At 46.4% G+C, this 23463-nt stretch overlaps 1 protein-coding gene across 3 annotated transcripts in view; it reads left to right on the top strand.

Moving 5' to 3' along the window:
• The first annotated feature begins 2917 nt into the window (after positions 1–2917).
• The window catches only part of stxbp5a (syntaxin binding protein 5a (tomosyn)), a 196983-nt gene continuing 176437 nt past the window's right edge, over positions 2918–23463 (top strand). For all 3 annotated transcript variants that reach the window (XM_041211848.1, XM_041211840.1, XM_041211832.1), the window contains exons 1-2: positions 2918–3304; positions 6332–6429. In XM_041211848.1, the coding sequence (XP_041067782.1) occupies positions 3161–3304; positions 6332–6429 (242 nt within the window). In that variant the 5' untranslated portion in view covers positions 2918–3160. The remainder of the gene's footprint in view (positions 3305–6331; positions 6430–23463) is intronic.

Here is a 23463-nt window from a genome sequence, read left to right as displayed (position 1 = left end):
TTACATGACCCAAAGCAAATAACTTTCTTATGAATTACTCATTGGATTAATTTACGAACTTTTAATTATGGCCCTTAGTTTTGGACAGCACTTTTGACAGCACCTCCCAAATCTGCAAAGTCTGACAACTAGAAGAACAAGAACAGCAGTCCAAGGGAACACTACTATCTGCAAGTTCCCCTCCAAGTCATGCACCATTTTGACATGGAGATATATTGCTGTTTCTTCACTGTTGCTGGGACAAATTCCTGGAATTCCCTCCCTAACAGAACATGTGGGTGTAATTACATTGCAAAGATTGCAGCAGTTCAGGGAAGTGGCTCACCATCCCCTTCTCAAGAGCAATTAGAGATGAGCAATAAGTGCTGACCTTGATTGTCTCTAATACCAGCATTAATAGGAACAGCTGAACTATGAATCCTACTGCTCAAATTAATGCTGCCATTGCTACTAGTCCAGTATTCCCTAATAATGTTGGTGTTGCTATTAAACATGCTGTTCCTTTTGATGCAATGATTTGTTATTCTAACTGGTCTTATTAAGTTTGGTGTTACAGAGTCCTGCAGCTCATATTAAAGTTGAGAATGATAATTAGTCCAACTGTCCCTACTAATGCAGGTATTACTATTCCTGTTGCTCCTATTAATACTACTATTACTATTAGTCCTGTTGTTCCTGTTGAAGCTGCTTTTTCTATTTGGATATTTAACCAGTGTTACTGTAACAATAACACTCCAGATACCAGACAAGGTGTGGTATATCTTTGTTCAGGCACAATAACCGAAACTGACCCAATAATTTAACAATTTCAATTTAACCAACTTATTGGAGTTCTTTGAGGAAGTAACAGATGCTGTGGATAAAGGGGAACCAGTGGATGTACTGCATTTAGATTTCCAGAAGTTATTTGATAAAGTGCCACATCAAAGGTTATTGTAGAAAATAAAAGCCCATGGTATAGGGGGTAACATATTGGCATGGATAGAAGATTGGCTGGCTAACAGGAAGCAGAGAGTAGGCATAAATGGGTCTTTTCCAGGTCGGCAAGATGTATCAAATGGTGTGCCACAGGGATCAGTGCTGGGACATCAACTGTTTACAATTTATATAAATGACTTAGATGAAGGGATGGATGGAATGGTTGCCACATTTGCCGATGACACAAAGATAGATAGGAAATAAGTTGTGAAGAGGACATAAGGAGGCTACAAAATATAGATAGGTTAAGTGAGTAGGCAAAGATCTGGCAAATGAAGTATAATATGGGAAAATGTGAAATTGTCCATTTTGGCAGGAAGAATAAAAGCGAAGCATATTATCTAAATGAAAGACTGCAGAGCTCTGAGATGTGGAAGGATCTGGGTGTCTTAGTGCATGAATCAGAAAAGGCTAGTATGCAGGCATAGCAAGTAATTAGTAAAACTAATAGAATGTTATCATTTATTGCAAGGGGAATTGAAAAATAGGAAAGTTATGCTTCAGTTGTACAGGGCACTAGTGAGACCACATTTCGAGCACTGTGTACATTATTGGTCACCTTATTTAAGGAAGGATGTAAATGCATTGGAAGCAGTTCAGAGAAGGTTTACTAGTGTAATATCTAGAATGGGTGGGTTGTTTTATGAGGAAAGGTTGCACAGACTAGGCTTGTATCCGCTGGAGTTTAGAAGAGTAAAAGATGACTTGATTGAAACATATAAGATCCTGAGGGCTCTTGACACAGTTAATGTGGAGAGGACGTTTCCTCTTGTGGGAGAATCTAGAACTATGGGTCATTGTTTATAAATTAAGTGTCGCCCATTTAAAACCGAGATGAGGCAAAAATTTTTCTCACAGAGGCTCGTGAGTCTTTGGAACTCTCTTCCTCAAAAGGTGATGGAAGCAGAGTCTTTGAATATTTTTAAGGCAGAGCTAGATAGATTCTTAATTAACAAGGGGATGAAAGGTTATCGGCGGTGGGCAGGAATGTAGGGTTGAGGTTACATTCAGATCAGCCATGATCTTATTGAATGGCAGAGCAGACTCAAGGGGCCGAGTGGCCTACTCCTGCTCCTTGTTCATATGTTTGTATGTAAAGCCTAAGAACAGCTTATTCAGACTTAAAATCGATTATTATTAGTATTAGTTTTTTTTAAAAAATGCCTTATCTGAACACTGAAAGAGTTTGGCTTTTTAGGGAATGAATTCAAGAGCTTAAGACATAGGCAGCTGTGGGCATGGTCACTAATGTGCAATGATCAAAACTGGGAACGCACAAGAAGCCAGAATTGGAGGACTACAGAGAAGGCTTAAAAGGAGGTTTTGGAGACTGGGGAGAAGCAAGGTCGAGAGGTCATGGAGCAATCTGAAGACAAGGCTAAGCATTTTAGCACTGAGATGTTGCCAAAGTAGGTCAGCAAGCATGGGTCAGTTCTGGTCGGGTTGGGTCAGGTGGGCACAGCGATTGGAAAACAGGATGCCCGCAGGAGAGCATTGAATAAAATCTAGAGATAACAAGGTGAAGGTTTCAGCAGCAGATGAGCTGAGGCGGGGCTGGTGAGAGGCCATGTTAAGGAGGTGAAAATAAGCGGGTTTTCTTGCTGCTTACCTTAATGCTGGCATTACCCATTGGCCCAACTTACTCCATTAATGCTGGTCCTTTTGTTCCTATTAGAACTGTTGCACCTAGGAGTGGTGCAATTTTAAAAAAAAAAAGTCAGTCCTGCTGTTCATGTAAATGCAGTCACTCTTGGTCCCACTGCTCCTTCTGAGCATTAGTGCTGCTGATGGTATTAATGCTGGCGATGGGCATCAGTGGTGCTGTGCATGTTAAATGGTTGTGCGTTAAGTGTTAATCCTGTTGCTGCCTCAGGTGCTCACTGACATCCGGGTGTGTGCGGTGGGGGCGCGGTGTGTGCGCAGGCGCGGTGCTGCGGTTCGGGGGCTGGCGGCTGCGTTTCCGTGTCCCGGGCAGTGGAGAGGTTACCGGAGAGAGGGAGAGGAAGACACGGAGAGGGAGCCGGGGGCGCGAGGAGGCGGAGAAGGCAGAAAGGAAGGAAGGGGAGGGAGCAGCAGCAGCCCGGAGCTGGGAGGCCAGGCGCCCACCTCAGCCCGCGGCCTGAGAGCAGGGGGAGGGCCGGCCCTCCCTGTCCCTGACATGTGAGGCGGGCCAGCGGCCACCATGAAGAAGTTCAACATCAGGAAGGTGCTGGACGGCCTGACGGCGGCGGCGGCCGCCTCGTCCTCCTCGTCCCAGCCCGGCCAGCGGCCGCCCGACAGTGACATCGTCGAGACCCTGTGCTCCGACCACTTCCAGCTCTGCAAAGTGAGTGCGGTTCCCCGGCTCCCGGCCTCTCTCCCGCTTTGCCTCACACCCGCCCGCCCACACACACACACCAGCCCCGGGACAGGCCACCGCCACCATCGGCAAGTGGGAGGGAAGGAAGGAAGGGGGAGACCCGGCCCTTCCCACGCACCCCCCGGGGTAATGCAGCATTTAGGGGGGGCCGGGCCGCCTTTCTCCCCGCCCTCCCCTTGTCACTGGGCCCCATCACCGCTGGTGTCAGTGTCTTAAACCCCCCCCCACCCCATCAGACCGACTCCACACTCCCCCACAGGCCCCCTCGGCCGGTCCTGCCCCCCTCGCTGATCGTGCCCCCGAGCCCCCTGTTGGTGGTCCTGCCACCCTTCGCCGGTCCTGCCCCCGCCGCCCCCCCCCTCGGCGGTCGTGTCCCCCCCCACCCCCCCCTTTGGCGGTCACGCCCCCCTCGCAGTCGCGCCCGCGCACCCTTCCTGACCCCGCGCCTCACCTGCCCCTCCACCGGTCTTGTCCCATGCCCACTGTCCTGTCCACCCTCCCCTCGCCCACCAGCCCACCTCATCTTGCCCCAACTGTCCATAGCCCACCCCCTCTCGCCCGTCAGCCCAACCCTCCATGCCCACCTATCTCTTGCATGCCCACCATTCGCCCAATGGTCCCGCCCACCCCTCGCCTGCCCGTCCCTTGCCCAACAGTCCCCCTCGCTTGCCTGTCCACCCCTCGCCCAACGGTTCTGCACACCCTTTGCCAAATGGTCCCACTCGCCCACCCTGTGCCCAAAGGTAATGCCCGTCCGCTCCCCCACCTATCCCACGACCAACAGTCCCGCTTCTCGTCCATCCCGCCCGCCAGCCCCTGGTCCGGCTCGCCCGCCAGCCCCTGGTCCGGCTCGCCCGCCAGCCCCTGGTCCGGCTCGCCCGCCAGCCCCTGGTCCGGCTCGCCCGCCAGCCCCTGGTCCGGCTCGCCCGCCAGCCCCTGGTCCGGCTCGCCCGCCAGCCCCTGGTCCGGCTCGCCCGCCAGCCCCTGGTCCGGCTCGCCCGCCAGCCCCTGGTCCGGCTCGCCCGCCAGCCCCTGGTCCGGCTCGCCCGCCAGCCCCTGGTCCGGCTCGCCCGCCAGCCCCTGGTCCGGCTCGCCCGCCAGCCCCTGGTCCGGCTCGCCCGCCAGCCCCTGGTCCGGCTCGCCCGCCAGCCCCTGGTCCGGCTCGCCCGCCAGCCCCTGGTCCGGCTCGCCCGCCAGCCCCTGGTCCGGCTCGCCCGCCAGCCCCTGGTCCGGCTCGCCCGCCAGCCCCTGGTCCGGCTCGCCCGCCAGCCCCTGGTCCGGCTCGCCCGCCAGCCCCTGGTCCGGCTCGCCCGCCAGCCCCTGGTCCGGCTCGCCCGCCAGCCCCTGGTCCGGCTCGCCCGCCAGCCCCTGGTCCGGCTCGCCCGCCAGCCCCTGGTCCGGCTCGCCCGCCTGCCCCTGGTCCGGCTCGCCCGCCTGCCCCTGGTCCGGCTCGCCCGCCTGCCCCTGGTCCGGCTCGCCCGCCTGCCCCTGGTCCGGCTCGCCCGCCTGCCCCTGGTCCGGCTCGCCCGCCTGCCCCTGGTCCGGCTCGCCCGCCTGCCCCTGGTCCGGCTCGCCCGCCTGCCCCTGGTCCGGCTCGCCCGCCTGCCCCTGGTCCGGCTCGCCCGCCTGCCCCTGGTCCGGCTCGCCCGCCTGCCCCTGGTCCGGCTCGCCCGCCTGCCCCTGGTCCGGCTCGCCCGCCTGCCCCTGGTCCGGCTCGCCCGCCTGCCCCTGGTCCGGCTCGCCCGCCTGCCCCTGGTCCGGCTCGCCCGCCTGCCCCTGGTCCGGCTCGCCCGCCTGCCCCTGGTCCGGCTCGCCCGCCTGCCCCTGGTCCGGCTCGCCCGCCTGCCCCTGGTCCGGCTCGCCCGCCTGCCCCTGGTCCGGCTCGCCCGCCTGCCCCTGGTCCGGCTCGCCCGCCTGCCCCTGGTCCGGCTCGCCCGCCTGCCCCTGGTCCGGCTCGCCCGCCTGCCCCTGGTCCGGCTCGCCCGCCTGCCCCTGGTCCGGCTCGCCCGCCTGCCCCTGGTCCGGCTCGCCCGCCTGCCCCTGGTCCGGCTCGCCCGCCTGCCCCTGGTCCGGCTCGCCCGCCTGCCCCTGGTCCGGCTCGCCCGCCTGCCCCTGGTCCGTTATTGCATCCCCACCCCCTGCCCACCAGCCCCACCCCTCACCCACCGGTCCTGTTCGCCTGCATGCCCACCTCCCTTGCCCACTGATTCCCCTTGCCTGCCCATTTTCCCCCCCCCACCCCTCACCCACCAGTCTTGTCCACCGGTCCCCCCCCCCACATGCCACGTGCGCATCCGCTCCTCTTCCCAGTCACCTCCCATCAGTCCCAGCCCCTGAGCAGTCCCACCTCGCACTACCCCCGCATCCCCTCAGTCCCACCCAGCCACTCTCCCCATCCTGCCCGCATCATCAGTCCCACCCCACACTATCCCCCTCGAAATGCCCTGTCAGCTCCCCCATCCCACCCCAGTCCCACATGCCCCCCCATCAGTCCCACCCACACTGACATTCCACCAGTCCCACTCTACTCCCCCCCCATCCCCCACAAGAACCAACCAGTCCAACCCTGCTCTGCACCCCCTTTAGCACCATCTCCTAATATTCCCATTTTATTGAGGTTAGTGTTGCGCCACCCTGTTAGTTTCTGACTTGCACCCCCTTTCCCCATTTCCCTGTCAGTTCCTCTCTTGGTTTCCCATCCTTCTCTGTTAGGTCCCATCTGTCTGACCTTCACCCCCTACCCGGTCTGTACTCCCTTTCCCCTGCCAGTGCTCACCTGCTTGCTTCCCCACTCCCGCCTCCCCCTCCACATCCTCATCTCATCCCTATTAAACCACATCTCCCTCCTATTAATTCCTATCTGTCAATTCGGACTTTGCTCCTGTCAGTCCCCATCTTCCACTTGTATCCTGGATTTTTCTGTCTCTGTAGCCTGTTAATCCCCATTTTTTCCCTCTTGCACCTTGGTTTTTCTGCTGCTACTTGTGGTGTCAGACGGTTCGTCATGGATTTCCATATCAGCCTTCAGCCATGGCTTTCGATCCAGTGCAGAAAATCCTGGCAATTGGAACCCAAACTGGATCTTTGAGACTGTATCCTTTAACTGCTATCAGAAAAAAGTTATTGAGCTCCATCTGCTGTGCCTAGTGCCCTTGGCACCTTGCTCCACCCCACTAGAAGGGCTGGCCATGTATTCTGTGCCCCCTTGGCACCTTGATGGCTTTGAATGGTGCATGGACCATTGACACGCTACATTTTTCCTGTTATGGCCATGAAGATGTGCAGGAGAAATCCTTTTTTGATTTATCAGTCAGTGGAGGTAATGCTTGCCATTTGGCTTGTCATTGTATCTGTTAGTTCTGTGCTAATCTGTTGTGTAGCAATTAGTCTGCAATTTGCTCATGTTGCATTTATTATGGATTCTAATTATCAGACTTTAAGCTGTGGGGCCTGTGTCTTTTGCCTGTTACGTACTGTGCGTATACAAGCTCTGGTAGTTCAGTTCTGGTTGGTCACATGCTTAGTGCTTCATTATCAATCTATCCATCTGACTTGGTACAGCTGCCCCCCTCCGCGGAACATGTGCAGTGTAGCTTGTTATATTTTACAACTGTGTGTGCATTGCAGCATGCTTTGTTTGCCATCTCTTTTTTTAAAAAAAACAGAATGGCAAAGCATTGCACCTGTCTCTGCAGCATTTATTCACAGTCTTTCTTCTATGATGTGGTTTTATATAATGCAACTCAAATGTTATACTACTGATGCATTTGCATTTACAGCATGGGCAGGCTTATGTTAGTGGAATGTTAAGTGCACTCAGCGGTTTTTTTTAAAGTAAGTTGTATTTTGTGAGTATTGAAACATTTTAGAGTCATTTGAATTCGTTCTTTTTGCCTGACTTAACCTGGTTATCTGGTATAAAATATGTTATTGACCATGCGCTCCCATTTTAATAATAAAATGGACCAGTTTATGTGTTCCTTGTAGTTAAATGGAAACTAGGGGTGTGAGGGCACCTGTGGTGAGGAAGGGGATCAGCAACAAATTCATTCAGATGTCTCTTCATTGCTATCCTAACTTGTGCTAAGTCCACTTTATCTATCACCTCTGTTCTCAGTGAGCTCAATTTTTAAAATTCTCACCCCTGTGCTCAAATGCATCCAAGGGTATGCCCTTCCCCATCCCAATAACTTCCTTGAGTCCTACAAACCTCAGATTTCTGTGCTTCTCCAATTCTGGCCTGTTGTGCATCCCTGATTTTCATCATAGCACCATTGGTGGCTCTGTCTTCAACTACCGAGGGCCCAAGTCCTGGAATTCCCTCCCTGCTTATTCATCTTCCTGCTTTTCTACTTCCCTCTCCCCATTTGAGGTGCTTTTTAAAACCTATCTCTTTGACCATACTTCTGGCCATCTGTCCTCATTTCTTCTTGTGTGGCTCCATGTCAGCTCTTGTTTGATAACTTTTATGAAGTGGCTTAGGGCATTTTACTTTGTTGGTACCAGCTGCCCCTCGCCAACATCATCATAATGTCAGATAAAACATGCATCCTAATGGCACCCAGTTGTAATTCACCACCACTTCTCTGAACCCTTCACTGTCTCTCAGTTGTCAGATTGCTTGTCCAACATCCAGAACTTGATGAGCAGAAATTTTCTCCAGTTAAGTATTGGGAAGAACAAAGCCATTGTCTTCGGTCCTTGCCTCAAATGCTGTTCCCTAGTCACTGACTCCATTCCTCTCTCTGTTAACTGTCCGAGGCTGAAACAGACTGTTCACAACCTTGGTGAAATATTTGACCCTGGGATGAGTTTTCAACCACATTTCTTCTTCATCAAGATTACCTAATTCTACCTCTGAAACACTGCCCAACTGTGGCTCTGCCTCAGCTTATCAGTTGCTGAAATCCCCATCCATGCATTTCAACCTCCCATGTTCTACCTTCTTTATGCTATCCAAAACGCTGCTGTCCATACCCTACATCACACCAATTCCCATTTACCCTACGTCAAAGTGCTCACTGCACTTAATTGAGACACAGCTTAACTGGGAACCAATTTTAACATTCTCATCCGTGTTTTCAAATCCCTCCACAGTCTTGCCTACCCATCTTCCTCTGACCTCCTCCAGCTTCACAACCTTCTGAAAAATCTGCACTCTTATAATTGTGGCTTCTTGAGCATCCCTGGTTTTAATTGCTCCACTGTTGGTGGCTGTGCTTTAGTTGCTGGGCCCTATTCTGGAATTCTCCCTGCCCGCCCCTCCCTCCCTCCCTCCCTCCCAAAAAAGCCTCCTTCTATCTTGCTCTCTTCCTTTAAGACACTTCTTAAAATCTATGTCTTGCTTTCTTCCTTTAAGACACTCCTTAAAATCTATGTCTGACCAAATTTTTGGTCATCTGACCTAATATTTCCTTGTGGCGTTAAGTTTTGTTTGATAGTGCTCACTGTGAAGTGCCTCAGGATGTTTTGCTACATTAGAAGCACTACATTAATGCAGGTAGTTGTTGGCATTTTATTGGCCATTACTGAACTGTCAGTTCCGGTGTCATGTGTTGGCCAGAATTTGGTTATGACACTCAGCATTAAAGCTCCAGGTGCAATCAATACTCAGACTGTTAGGATTTTTCTGAATGTCTTCTGTAATTGAAAAATCTATATCATAGAGCTTATCCCTTTTTAATATTTAAAGCTGAAACCAACCCCATCCACATGTTTCAACTCCTAACAAAAAAGTCAGTTAATTTTGATCTGATGATCTTTTCCAAGAACACCCATTATTTATTTATTTATTATTTATTATTATTATTATTTATATATATATATATGTATGTAATTTATTCTTTGGAAAACACCACCATTAAGCAAATTGTTCACCAACCTATCTGAAACTACAATCGTTCAGTTTCTTTTGTTTTCTTTTCCCAATGCTTAGCTCCAAAATGGTTCCACATCAATAATTTTGTTTGCTTAATAATGTAACCTTTCTCAGTTTAATTTGATATATTTTTCCATGTTCACTGTATGTCAAAAGTTTTTTCTTTTCTCCTTCACGACCAGCTGATTCCAATTATTTGCTTCTCTCGCTCTCCATTTTTAATCTGATCCAGCCTCTCAGTGAAGTGGCCAAAAGAGTTCCACACCCTGTCAGTTTTTTATTCTTAAAAGAAGGTGCTCCACAATAAGTCAACTGAATTAGTCAACAGCCTCAGTAAATCAAGCATTGTCTTTCCTCCTTTCTTGAAGGGGCACTGACTCTGAGTTTTGGAGGCGTTTGGAGCACGGGCACACTGACTGGGGCCCAGGGCTGCTGACTTGGGACACTTGGGTCCTAGGCATGGGTTTTGGAGCTCAGGAATGTGGGGCCCAGGGACACTGGCCCCCTCCAGACACCATTTCAGAGATTGAGACAACCTCTGGTATACTTCAAGGTGTTTTTCCATAGTTGGCGTGGATTGTGAGCGTTGGCATGCCGTTTGATGGACCTGCCTTTAGGCAAGACAATATGTACACATTTCCCAGTAGGTGATTGGATAGCAATCATTAGCAAACAGTGTATTTTTAATCCAACCCTGAGAACTTAGCTGATTTCATTTTCTTCCTTGGGTAACTCAGCACCATCCAGGTTAGTTATTTGCTACAGACCAGAAGGGTAGCCATCAGATCTATGGCCAGTAACTGCCACCTTTCTCTCTACTTCAGACTGTCCACCAAGCTACCTATCTTTAAAATTCAATTTTAAGACGACCTAGAATCACATTGAGAAAAATCAGTTTAATGTTGGGATAAACTGCTAAGATCATCACTTTCATTGTTAACTGAAACTATGTTGAGGGCAGAGTGAAGCAGGATATTCAGCATACTGTACCTCAACAGATGTGGTTTAAATAGGCTTTGATATTTTTGGTGCTGATGTAATGGTTCTGGTTGGAGAAATAATAAACTCAATTTGAATGTAAGAGTGGCCTAAATTGTACTCTGCCATCACGCACTGTTTTTGTTTTATAAAACCCCTTTTATTTTCATAACCACTCGCTTTGTTTTTCTCCCCTTGTTTGTGTTCCTCCAACCTCATTCCCCACCCCAGACGTAGATGGGAAAGTGATGTGTTCCTAAGTTTTTTTCTAAGATATGGATCTGGCTGCTGAGAAATGCATAATCAACTTGGGGATGATCCAGCAAGTCTGCCTTTCTTTCTTTCTTTGCCACCTTGTTCCCATCCTCTTTGTGACTTTCTCCCTTTGCTCTCCACAGCACCCCCCTCCTCAACCATGTTATGTTGCGATGGTGAGTGTTATATCTACTTCCCATCAGTCTGTACAAATAAGAAAGTCAAACCGCAATGGAGCAGTGAGCTGGAATGCATCATCACAACTTGAGCAGGAGGGATGCAGGTGCTACCTAAGAGAATTGTGAATATCCAGATGATTTTAAGTTTAAAAGCATTTGCAGAGGATATTTTGAAATTCTCATAAGTTTGAATGTACTTGTAAATCAAGATTGTGATTGCTAAAGTGAATTGGCAGCAGAGATTTGTGTACTAGACCTGGAGCTGAGAAGTTCAGACAGATATTTTGTGAATATCTGCTAATCAGGGAGTCCCAGTAGTGTGTACTGGAATTGGGAGCAGGATTTTTATGCATGGGGATTCGGTACTGTGAAGGGTTATTTTGTGATACATGCAGGAATTGGGATCAAATAAGGTACATGTTGGATAGGAAGTGCTGATCATGGAGATGCTAGAGCGAGCAGGCAGGATTTGGATTACAGCGATGATTGGATTTAAAGACAAGTAGGAAAATAATGCTATCAAATAGGATCTATGCATTGATTAGCATAAGGACACTCTAAAGGGGAATTTTAGAACAATCAGAACATCTTCGGGGAGCAAAGGAAAAAGAAACGTGTCATTACCTCCCAGCTTTCTGTTCATCTCTCCTGAAACTCCGTTTGAATCTGTCCAGATGGCTTCCTATTATGTCAAATCACTGGGACTACCCTAGCCCAAGTCCTGAAAGTTCTCTTGTCTGTGATTATGATGCATTATCTTTTATAGCTTTCCTCAATCTTCAAACACCATTCAACACAATTGACCACACTGGCCTTTTTCACCAACCCCCCTCCATTGCCCAGCACTATGGGACTGACATATTTTATCCAGATAGAAAGAGTGCATCTCCAGTAATTGCTTCTCCTCCCTTCCCTGCAACATCATCTCTAGGAAGTATTTCCTGATTTAAATGTTGCACCTCTCTGCATACAAAGGATTGTTTTCCATTTCTGTTGTTTGCATCCAGCCCCCCACCTGCCTGTCCCCTATCAGTGCCGCGCCCGGCCGCCTGCACCCATTGCTTGCTTGCTGCTTACCCCAACCCCTTTCTCATCTACAAACCTGGATTGTGAAGGCCCAATTTGCAATCTGTGTCCTTTTCGACCTTGAGCTGAGATTCACATGTCACATCCTATTCATCACCAACACTGAATAAATTTATTTCTGCAGCATTGCCCACCTCGGCTGCTGGAACTGTCATTTGTGCGTCTGTCACTTCCAGTTTCTCTTGCTCAACTTGGTAAAGCACTATTGGAGTTTTTGTACTTTAATGGTGTACCATGACTATGAGTTGTTGTTGGAGTTCGCTTCAATTGCGAGATTTCTTGGTGGCCACGTGCTGTAAGGCTGTGGTTATAAACATTGAAAAAACTGGGGATGGGCTGGTGTGAAGAGACCACTCATGTTTGCCTACTTGGCAATTAAAGGCTTGGGGAAGAGGAGCTAAAAGATAGGAAGACTAATATTGACAGGAAGATGGAGCAGTGGAACTTAAACCTATAAACTGAGTTATCCTTGATCTTTTGAAAGAAGTGAATAGAATTTTGGAAGTAAGTAGAGGTTTGCACCACAGAAGGAGGCCATTCAACTCATTTATTCACGAGAAGGTTCACGAGAATGATCCCAAGAATGAAAGGCTTAACATATGAGGAACGATTGAGGACTCTGGATCTATACTCGATGGAGTTTAGAAGCATGAGGGGGGATCTGATTGAAACTTACAGAATACTGAGAGGCCTGGATAGAGTGGACATGTGGAAGATGTTTCCATTAGTAGGAGAGTCTAGGACCTGAGGGCACAGCCTCAGAGTAAAGGGAAGACCTTTTAGAACAGAGCTGAGGAGAAACTTCTTTATCCAGAGAGTGGTGAATCTATAGAATTCATTGCCACAGAAGGCTTTGGAGGCCAGGTCATTGAGTGCATTTAAGATCGAGATAGATAGGTTCTTGATTGGTAAGGGGATCAAAGGTTATGGGGAGAAGGCGGGAGAATGGGGTTGAGAAACTTAACAGCCATGATTGAATGGCGGAGCTGACTCAGTGGGCCGAATGGCCTAATTTCTGCTCCTATGTCTTATGGTATTGCTGCCAGCTTTCTGCTAGTGCAATCCGAAATCTACTCTCTCTGCCTTAGCCTCTCCCAAAGCACTGTATTTTCTGCTGCTTTGAATATTCATCCTATTTTCCCAGAAAATATGCTTTGGTCTCTGTCTCAGCCACTCTGCAAATCATTCCATGCTCATAATTTCTTGCAGAAATAAATTTCTCTTAACCTCTCCTTGCTCTCATAGTGACTAATTAATGGCTGTCCTGCTAATCAAGTGGTGTTTGTAAATATCTGCCACGCCTTTTGGGAGTGAATCAAATTGTTGAGGAAAATGGGTTGAACAGGCTGTGATCAGAGAGAATAGATGTTAATGTGGAGGAAGCAATTGAAACCTTGTTTAAGTTAGAAGTGAAGAGTTCTGTAATTAGCTTCTGATCCAGTGGTTATTTCTGGATGGATGAATTACAATGGGTCACTGGCTTTCCTTGTCTGTAATTGTCTTGTGGGAGGTGACACATCTTGAATTCTAGACAAGCAAGGGTTGAATGATCAAGGGGAGGAAGAGAATTTAAAGTAGCAATAAATCCTGGGATACGGGACTAAAGCCCATAAGACAAAAATGCCTTTGTTGCCTGTGGCCACCACCTTTTAAGTCAAAAAGGAAGAGCTTGCATTTTGTTGAGTCTTTCACAACCTTAGGATATCCCAAAGTGCTTTGCAGCCCACTGAAGTATAGCCTCTGTTGTAACATGGCAACCAGTTTGCTCACTGTAAGAGCCCACAAACAGCAATGTGATAATGTAGACCATTTGTTTTCTAGGTATTTATTGCAGGATAAATATTGGTGAGGGCACTGAAGAGAACTCCTCTGCTCTGCTTCAAAATATAGAGCCATGGGATTTTTTATGTCTGTCTGAGAGGGTATTTGGTGTCTCAGTTTAACATCTTAGTGAAAAACTGGCACCTTCAACAGTGCAACACCCCCCTGATTGTGCACTGCAGTGTCACAAATTGCGCAACCAATATTTGCTACATGTGCTACAATGACAAAGACTTGCACTTTAGTGCTTTGAACACCCAAGGCACTTCACAGGAGCACAGTTACATCAGAAGCAGTTCAGAAAAGGTCCACTCGACTTCCTGGAATGGTGGGGGCGTGGAGCTTACATTATGAGGAAAGGTTGGGCAGTTTGGGCCTTTATGCACTAAAGTTTAGAAGAATCAGAGGTGACCTTATTGAAACATAAGATCTTGAGGGGACTTGACAGTGTGACTGCTGAAAGGATGTTTCCCCTTGTGGGAGTGACTAGAACTAGGGGACAGAGCTTAAAAATAAGGGGTCTCCCATTTAAAACAGATGAGAATTTTTTCCTCTGAGGTTCGGGAGTCTGTGGAATTCTCTTCCCCAGAGAGTGGTAGAAGTAGGATCATTGAATATTTTTAAGGCAGAGGTAGATACATTCTTGACTAACAAGGGAACCAAAAGGTTCTGTCGAAGGGTCATGAGGACTCGAAACGTCGACTCTTTTCTTCTCCGCCGATGCTGCCAGACCTGCTGAGTTTTTCCAGGTAATTCTGTTTTTGTTTTGGATTTCCAGCATCCGCAGTTTTTTGTTTTTATCTAAGGGAACCAAAAGGTATGGGTGGTGGTCGGTAGGCAGGATAGTGGCGTTGAGGCCACAGTCAGATCAACCATGACCTTATTGAATGGTGGAGCAGGCTTGAGGGGCCAAATGGCCTACGCCTCCTCATTCGTATGTTTGTATGCATGTATTATGGGCAGATGTCCAAAAGCTTGGTAAGGGGTAGATTTTAAGGAGCATCTTAAAGGAGGAAAGAGAGGCAACGAGATTTAGGGAAGGGAATTCCAGAGCTTAAGTTCTTGCCAGCTGAATGTACAGCTGCTGGTGGTGGAATTAAAGGAGTTAGGGGATGTGTAAGAGACCAGAATCGGATGAGTGCAGAGATCTCAAAGGATTTCAGGATTCATAGTTGGATGATGTGCTGTTTTGTAAGGCAGATATGCTAGACTATGTAACGCACTTTGTATTTTGCTAAAGTGGACCCCCCCCACCACCACCACCACCACCACCACCACCACCACTTAAGGTTCCAGCCATTGTCATCTGGTTAAAGAGCTTTGCAGATTGGAATATGCTCATCAATTTCAAACTGCGTGTCAAACACCTTGCATTTGCATCAGTAACAAAGTGTGATGTCTGGTATGTGATGTTTGAGTGTGTTGGACATAATGATTTTAATACATTAATTAAAATAGATTGACTATCAAATCCTGCTTTTAAGCCTTTGCCTGTGGTGATTAAATAGGATGCTTTCATGTTCAGCATTTTAATCCATTTACCACATCTCAGCCCACCAGTAAAATTTGTCCAAGTGCCCTGAAGATAATCTTTCTCCTTTTACTTGCCCGCATAATTATGTATCATCAGCAAACTCTACCATTTCATTTACTAATGTTGTGAATAAGGATGCGTACAAAGGTTCTTGTGGGAGTTTGCTATTTACTTTCTCTTTGGCAGAACATTACTAGTTTCAGGTCTGCTGTAGATACTCCTCTTAGATTGTGTCACTGGTTATCACTATAAATGGATCCTGCATCCCCTATGATCAGGGGTGAATGTCTACTTCCAAATATCTGGTCACTTGTTAATATAACCTGGGAAACATGACGCTTTGACTCCTAATTTTGTGTATTAGATTCTGTGATTTTTCACGTTTGCCCCCTGCAGTTTGTCTGTCTTCTGGAAAGCAGATTGTTAACATTCTAGTTAGAGGACGTTGTAAACTAACAACTTTTTAAAAATCAAAATATATGACTGATGAGAATAACAGTTTTCATCGACATTTTCTATCTCTTTTCTATCACTCCTTGTAACATCCAAATAGATCAAATAGATAATCCCAGATTTGGCACAGCTTGTTTCCTATTTGTCACCACCTTCTCTCCGCTGCTTCATGCCCAATTAATCCAAATAGGCAATATTTCTATTCGGTTATATCCTCAAAGAATACCAGTAGGCTTGTGAGGCTTGGCCTTTTACTGCTAATTTGTGCTGAATGCTTCCTAGAGTATTTGTGCTCTTTAGTTTTTCATTTATAGCAGCCCTTGGAATGCTGAAAACGTTCCCAATATGAAATTAAGTTAACTATTTATTGAGTTTGTCTTTCTCTTTTGAATATTTCAACATGACTATCCGTGGTTCAGAAAATATTAGGCAAAACATCTTTAACTTCAGGGAATAAGCCCTTGTGGCCTATGAGCCTTATGCACATTTAATCCTTTCTTATGCACAGGGTATCCTTTACTATTGTCTGCTTGCTACTGTTTGTGCTAGAGATTGTGAAACCTGATGTGAAGAATCCTTTCAGTATATCTGCCATAAACCTGAAGTAATTTTACCCAATTTATTCTTCAATGGACACAGTGTTCTTTGTTTTCCTTCATTCCCTTTTTTCTGATATTTTGTTTGACTTTTGTATGAGTCGTGATTCTCTCAATTTTTAAAATTCAGTCATGGGATGTGGGCATCGCTGGCTAAACCAGCATTTATTTCCCACCCCTAACTTCCCTTAAGAAGGTGGTGGTGAGCTGCCTTCTTGAAGTGCTGCAGTCCATGTGGTGTAGGCACACCCACAGTGCTGTTAGAGAGGGAGTTCCAGGATTTCGACCCAGCGACAGTGAAGGAACGGCGATATATTTCCAAGTCAGGATGGTGAATGACTTGGAGGGGAACTTCCAGGTGGTGGTGTTCCCATGTGTCTGCTGCCCTTGTTCTTCTAGATGGTAGTGGTCATGGGTTTGGATGGTGCTGTCTCAGTAGGCTTGGTGAGTTCCTGCAGTGCATCTTGTCAATGGTACATACTGCTGCTACTGTTCGTTGGTGGTGGAGGGAATGAATGTTTGTGGATGGGGTGCCAGTTAAGCGGGCTGCTTTGTTCTGGATGGTGTCAAGCTTCTTATGTGTTCTTGGAGCTCCACTTATCCAGGTAAGTGGTGGGTATTCCATCATACTCCTGACTTGTGCCCTGTAGTTGGTGGACAGGCTTTGAGGAGTCAGAAGGTGAGTTACTCGCCGCAGGATTCTTAGCTTCTGACCGGCTCTTGTAGCCACAGTATTTATATGGCTAGTCCAGTTCAACTTCTGGTCAACAGTAATCCCCAGGGTGTTGATAGTGCTGGATTCAGTGATGGTAATGTCATTGAGTGTCCTGGGGCGATGGTTAGATTCTCTCTTGTTGGAGGTGGTCACTGCCTGGCACTTGTGTGGTGCCAGTGTTATTTGTCGCTTGTCATCCCAAGCCTGGATAGTCTCCAGGTCTTGTTGCATTTGGACATGGACTACTTCAGAATCTGAGGAGTCGCAAATGGTGCTGAACATTGTGCAGTCATCAGCGAACATCTCCATTTCTGACCTTATGATGGAGGGAAGGTCATCGATGAAGCAGCTGAAGATGGTTGGGTCTAGGACACCACCCTGAAGAATTCCTGCAGTGATGTCCTGGAACTGAGATGGTTGACCTCCAACGACCCCAAACATTGTCCTTTGTGCTAGCTATGATACCAACTAGCAGAGAGTTTCCCCCCGATTCCTATTAACTCCAGTTTTGCTAGGGCTCCTTGATGCCACATTTGGTCAAATGCTGCCCTGATGTCAAAGGCAGTCATCCTCACCTTATCTCTGGAGTTCAGCTGTTTTGTCCATGTTTGAATCAAGGCTATAATGAGGTTAGGAGCTGAGTGGCACTGGCAGAACTCAAACTGAGCATCAATGAGCAGGTTATTGCAAAGCAAGTGCTGCTTGATAGCATTGTTGATGACCCCTTCCATCACTTCACTGATGATCAAGAGTAGACTGATGAGGCAGTAATTGGCCAGGTTGGATTTGTCTTGCCCCCTGTGTGCAAGATGTACTTGGGCAATTTTCCACATGGCCGTGTAGATGCCAGTGTTGTAGCTGTACTGGAACAGCTTGGCTAGGGGCATGGCAAGTTCAGGAGCACAAGTCTTCAGTGCTATTTCTGGAATATTGTCAGGGCCCATAGCCTTTGCAGTATCCAGTGCCTTCAGCCATTTCTTGATATCACGTAGAGTGAATCGAATTGGCTGAAGACTGGCATCTTTGACACTGGGGACATCTGGAGAAGGCTCAGGTGGATCATCCACTCGGCACTTCTGGCTGAAGATTGTTGTAAATGCTTCAGCCTTATCTTTTTCACTGATGAACTGGGCTCCCCCGTCATTGAGGATGGGGATATTTGTGGATTCTCCTCTTTGAATGAGTTGTTTTAATTGTCCTCCACCATTCATGGCAGTATGTGGCATGACTGCAGAGCTTAGATCTGATCCGTTGGTTGTGTAATCGCCTAATCCTTTCTATCGCTTGCTGGTTATGCTGTTTGGCATGAGGTAGTTCTGTGTTGTAGCTTCACTATGTTTGACACCTTGTTTTTAGTATACCTGGTGCTGCTCTAGGTATGTCCTTCTGTACTGTTCATTGAATCAGGGTTGACCCTTGGCTTGGTGGTAATGGTAGAGTGGAGGATATGCCAGTCCATGAGGTTACAGATTGTGGTTCAGTACAATTCTGCTGCTGCTGATACCCCACATCGCCTCATGGTTGCCCAGGCTGAGTTGCCAGATCTTTTCGAAATCTATCCCTCTTAGCACAATGGTGGTGCCACATAGCACGATGGAGGATGTCCTCAGTGTGAAGACTGGACTTCGTTAAGAGTCAACCACACTGCTGTATGTCTGGAGTCACATGTAGGCCAGAACAGGGCAGCAGATTTTCTTCTCCAAGGGACATTAGTGAACCAGGTGGGTTTTTATGACAATTGACAATGGCTTCATGATCATCATTTGATTTAATTCCAGATTTTTTATTGAATTCAAATTCAGGTCCCCAGGGTCTCTGGATTACAAGTCCAGTGACAATACCCCTACTCAACCACCTCCCCTTTTGTCTCCTTCTATCATTTATAAAGTATTTCACATTTTTTTAGGTTCTATCTAACCTTAGTAAATCACTGCCTTACGACCAGCTACGGTTTTCATTTCTATGTTGTTTTCCCTATCCTGGCTAATGACTTGGAAGTCGACCTGTTTTACTACTTTTGAGGTCTGGTTTCCGAATTAAGTTTTTCTACAAGGCTCCCAAATTAAATCTGATCGATTTTGAAGTCAACAGATCGTGGGCAGTCACCTACCTCCAGGCCACTAACCAGTTCTAAGATAAAAGCAAAATACTGCGGATGCTGGAAATCTAGAACAAAAACAAAAATACCTGGAAAAACTCAGCAGGTCTGACAGCATCTGCGGAGAGGGATATGGTTGACGTTTCGAGTCCGTATGACCCTTCACCCGAACTAAGACGCTCTACCAGCTTATTTTTCATCTCATTTCTATATGTCTTAGTTCTGATGAAGGGTCATAGGGACTCGAAAAGTCAACTGTATCCCTCTGCGCAGGTGCTATCGGACCTGCTGAGTTTTTCCAGGTATTTTTGTTTTTGTTCACTAACCAGTTCTGTTGGGTCATCAAGCATCAGCCTAGACTCCAACTGCTTGCTTTAGGTTTTGTATCAGGAAATCGGTTTGTTTTTTCCACCTCTTACTTTTGGATGACGCTTCTCTCCGACCACCACTTCATCTGCCCCTTCACCCTTCAGTATGTTGAAACTCTTTAGTTAGCATGTGACCATTTTCTGCAGACTTCCTTAGCAGATTGAACATGTTCCTGACCACTTGCTTTCTTGTACTTTGTTACTCTTATCACTCTTTTCTTTGTTAATTTCTCAATAGAGAAAGAATAGAGAGGAGAGTTTTTAATTGATGGTCGTCAGAGTCTGAGTTGAGTTAAAAAGGGGTATGTTACCTATTTAGTTACAGACTACTTAATTGTAGAGTTGATATGAGGCGCAGTGCTAGGCTTAATTTTGGGTAACAAGCAGACGTGAATCATGACTTTGAGAGAAAAAAATTTGCAAAGCAGTGACTGTAACTTGGAGTTAAACTGAAAATAAGGGGGGAAGAAAAGACATTCAAGATAAACCATTTGGGCTGGAACTGAGCTATTTTTAGTGCAATAGAAAAGGACTGAGCCAAGATTGTTTGGAAAAATAAAAATAGTGGATCAAACTGCGAACCTGCAGCGGGAAAATTTGACTGAGGTGGCTATGGTGCAGGTTAAATGGATACAGATGAAATAGATTTTGACTAAGAGTAAAAGTGCCCATGGGTCAATTGGCTAGGAAAAAATATAATTACAGCCTTATGATAATTATAGTGGAATAATACCAAAGAAAAGTGAGAATTATAGAAGGTTGGAAAAGGGGAGGAAACTTGAAAGGCTAAGAGGTGACAAGACAAATGGTCAACATGAAGTGAAATAATAGAAGCATTTCTGAGCATTTAAGTAAAGGGATAGTCGAAGGAGTAGGAGGCTATCTTGCATTAAGTGGAGAATTGGGCCAGGTACAACGTCTTGAATGAAATCTAGACAGGATAGTGCCCTGAGTTGTCGTTAAATAATAAGTTGGGGAATGGAGTGGAGGCACACAGATGTGTGTTGCGAGGGCAGGTAAAATAGCTGTATAAAGACAATTGGGAATCTGGGTTTTATATATAGGGGCACTGAATATTAAAGGAATGCAATGATCATGAGTTGCTGAAGATATTAGTTAAGGCACAGTTAGGAGTAGTACGTTCAGTTCTGGGCACCCCATTATAGTTATAGAATGAGTATTCTAAAGATTCATTAGAATGGTTCTGGGGAAGTTAAATGAAGAGTTATGAAGAAATTCAGACTTTTTCCACTGGCACAAAGAAAGTTTGGGATGGTGAGAGTCTAATTATTTAAAATTATGAAACTTATTGGGAGGGCCAGGAGTGAAAGATTGGTTGGTAAGGGGCCACAGACTAAGGATTATCATTAGAAGAATAAAGGAGAAATTAAGAATGTTTTCAGTTATTGGAGCACTAAATATTGTATCAAAAGATGCTATTGAGCTGGGATTATAACATAATTTAAAAGGGAATTGATTAAGGGTTTAAAAAGTACGGAAGGTGAATGGCATTTGTGTTGATACTGTTCTAATCTCTGATTTCTGTCTGTAAGTTTTCAAGTTTGTTTCTTTCTACATCCTTTCTGTAGTTGCTGTGTCATTCCTTATCAATAATGTAGCTTTTCCACCTTGCTGCAGCTCTTGGCCATTATCTGGCATAAGCCATAATTCTAGATTCTAGTGATGTCAATATTCTTAATAGTTACACATACCTGTAACTCTGCTACATTTATTCATGTTTACCCAAAACACTGGGGCCTGTTCAAATTTGATGATCTAGTTCTGAACATTGTTTACTCTTTCTCCCTTCCTAGTATAAGTTAAATGGACGATAGCATAGTGACTGTTACTAGATTGGTAATACAGGGAAAGAAAGTTCACATCTCACCAATACACTGTGAATGTAAATTTAGTTTTGGAAATAAAAAACTGGAATCAGTAAAAGTGACCCTGAAACTGTCGAATTGTTAGTAAATCCCAACTGGACCACTCATGCTCTTAAGGGATAGAATTCTGCCATGCTCACCCAATTTGTGCCCCACCTGTAACTCCAGTCTCAATTTGTCAACTTCTCCTGTCCCATTGTTCCAGGAATCTGAAACCTTCAATTCTAAAGCATTTTTTTATATTTTGGCTCATGGGATGTAGACATCACTGGCTAGGCCAGCATTTATTGCCCATTGTTAATTGTCCTCGAGAAGTGGCGGTGAGCTTCCACCTTGAATCGCTGCAGTCCGTATGTTGTAGTAACACCGAGGGTGCTATTGGGAAGTGAGTTCCAGAATGTGGACCCAGCAACTATGAAGGAACAGTGATATAGTTACAAATTAGGGTGGTTTGTGGCTTGCAGGGGAACTTGCAGATGATGGTGTTCCCATTCATCCACCCTTGTCCTAGATGATAGAGGTCACAGGTTTGGAAGATGCTTTTGAAGGAGTTGCTGCAGTGCATCTTGTAGATGGTACACACTGCTGCCGTTATGTTGGTAGTGGAAGAAGTGGATGTTGAAGGTGGGTGGGGTGGCAATTAAGCGGCTGGCTTGTCAGACTTCTTGAGTGTTGCTGGAGCTGCACTCATTCATGCAAGTGGAGAGTATTCCATCACCCTCCTGACTTGTGCCTTGGTGGACAGGCTTTGGGGATTTGGGAGGTAAGTTACTCTCCGCAGAATTCCTAGCCTCAGACTTGCTCTTGCAGCTACAGTATTTATATGGCTAGTCCAGTTCAGTTTTTGGTCAATGATAACCCCAGGGTATTGATAGTGGGGGATAGTAATGCCATTGAATATCAAAGGGAGTTAGTTAGGTTCTCTATAAGTATCTGATTTTCTTTTCCTCCCGAATTGATCCCATGCTTGGCACTAGCAGTAATGGTGGGAAGTGTGGGGTGGTTGGGGGAGAGCTAGTCACATGAAGTGAAAGGGGAGAAAAACTCACATGGAGTGATGGGAGAGAACACAAGGGTAGAGGGAGAGTGATACACATGAAGTGAAGTGGAAGAGAGAAACACAGACTCATGAGGTGAGTGGAAGAGAGAGGAACATGCTCAAAGTAAGGAGGCAAGGGATAGACATACACAAAGTTGGAGTAGAGGAAAGAGGCATGCGCAGGGAGAGCGGCACTCTCAAAGTGACATGGGAGAGAGGGAATCACATATTTGGCAAGAGGCTGAGTGTTTGATATTTATCTCACCTAGGTTTGCTTTGAGTGAAGGTGACTTTAAATATGGAAACAAAGTATTCTACTTGTGAGCTCCAGGATTTTACTCTGAAATTGGTTACGTTCCTCTGGGCTCTTCCCAAGAGATGCAATGACACTTTCATTCTGCTGTCCGCCCCACCCACCCCCTGGCAAAGCATTACCATGGGCAAATACCTGTGCCTATGCCTTTGCTCTTTACCTCAGTTTCCTCTGCCTCCATATGTCATCTCTACAGTCCTTTGTTTCCAAGACTGGCCAGCCCAGATCAAAATAAATTTGATGCAGCTTGGTACTTCCAGTGCCCACCTTTCCCTCACAGTACATCCCTCTCCAGCGCACCACTCCCCACTCCTTGGATAAATTGACCTCCCCCATTTTTGCCATGTCCCAGCTACCTTCACTCATCCCATGTGTATTACACAGTATAATGCTCCTGTATTGAACAATAATCTGCGCTATAGTAAACAGTATAGCATCCTTTATCTACAAGTGTCACATGGTATGTAACACATTGAGTTACATGGTATAACATTTTTGTATTGTATATAATAATTCACTTGCACAATATAACACCCTGAATTGTATAATAATTCACTATGTGCTACATGATATAACACCCTCTATTATAACATAGTGTTACATGGTTGATTTTCCACAATGCTGCACAGTATAACACTCCTGGGAACAGTAGAACCCAACAGTTTACAGCACAGAAAGCAGCCATTCAGCCCATCTTTGTACTAGCTTTTTGTTTGAGCAGAGCAGAACAAAACCATTCCCACTAAACCATACTTTGCTCATTGCCCTGTATCTTTCTCTACTACAAACCTTTACCCTATTCTCCCTTAAAATATGCAATGGACTCTGTTTTAACCACTCTTCGTATTTACGCATTCATGCTTTCATTCATTCCATGCTTTTAACTTGAGTACTTAGTCTGTTTTTGAACTTTTTGATGTAAGTTAC

Source organism: Carcharodon carcharias, chromosome 2 (genome assembly GCF_017639515.1).
Source record: "Carcharodon carcharias isolate sCarCar2 chromosome 2, sCarCar2.pri, whole genome shotgun sequence".
In the NCBI taxonomy this organism is placed as follows: Eukaryota; Metazoa; Chordata; class Chondrichthyes; order Lamniformes; family Lamnidae; genus Carcharodon; species Carcharodon carcharias.
The sequence above is the reverse complement of the archived record's forward strand: the minus strand, read 5'-3'. Positions and strand labels throughout refer to the sequence as shown.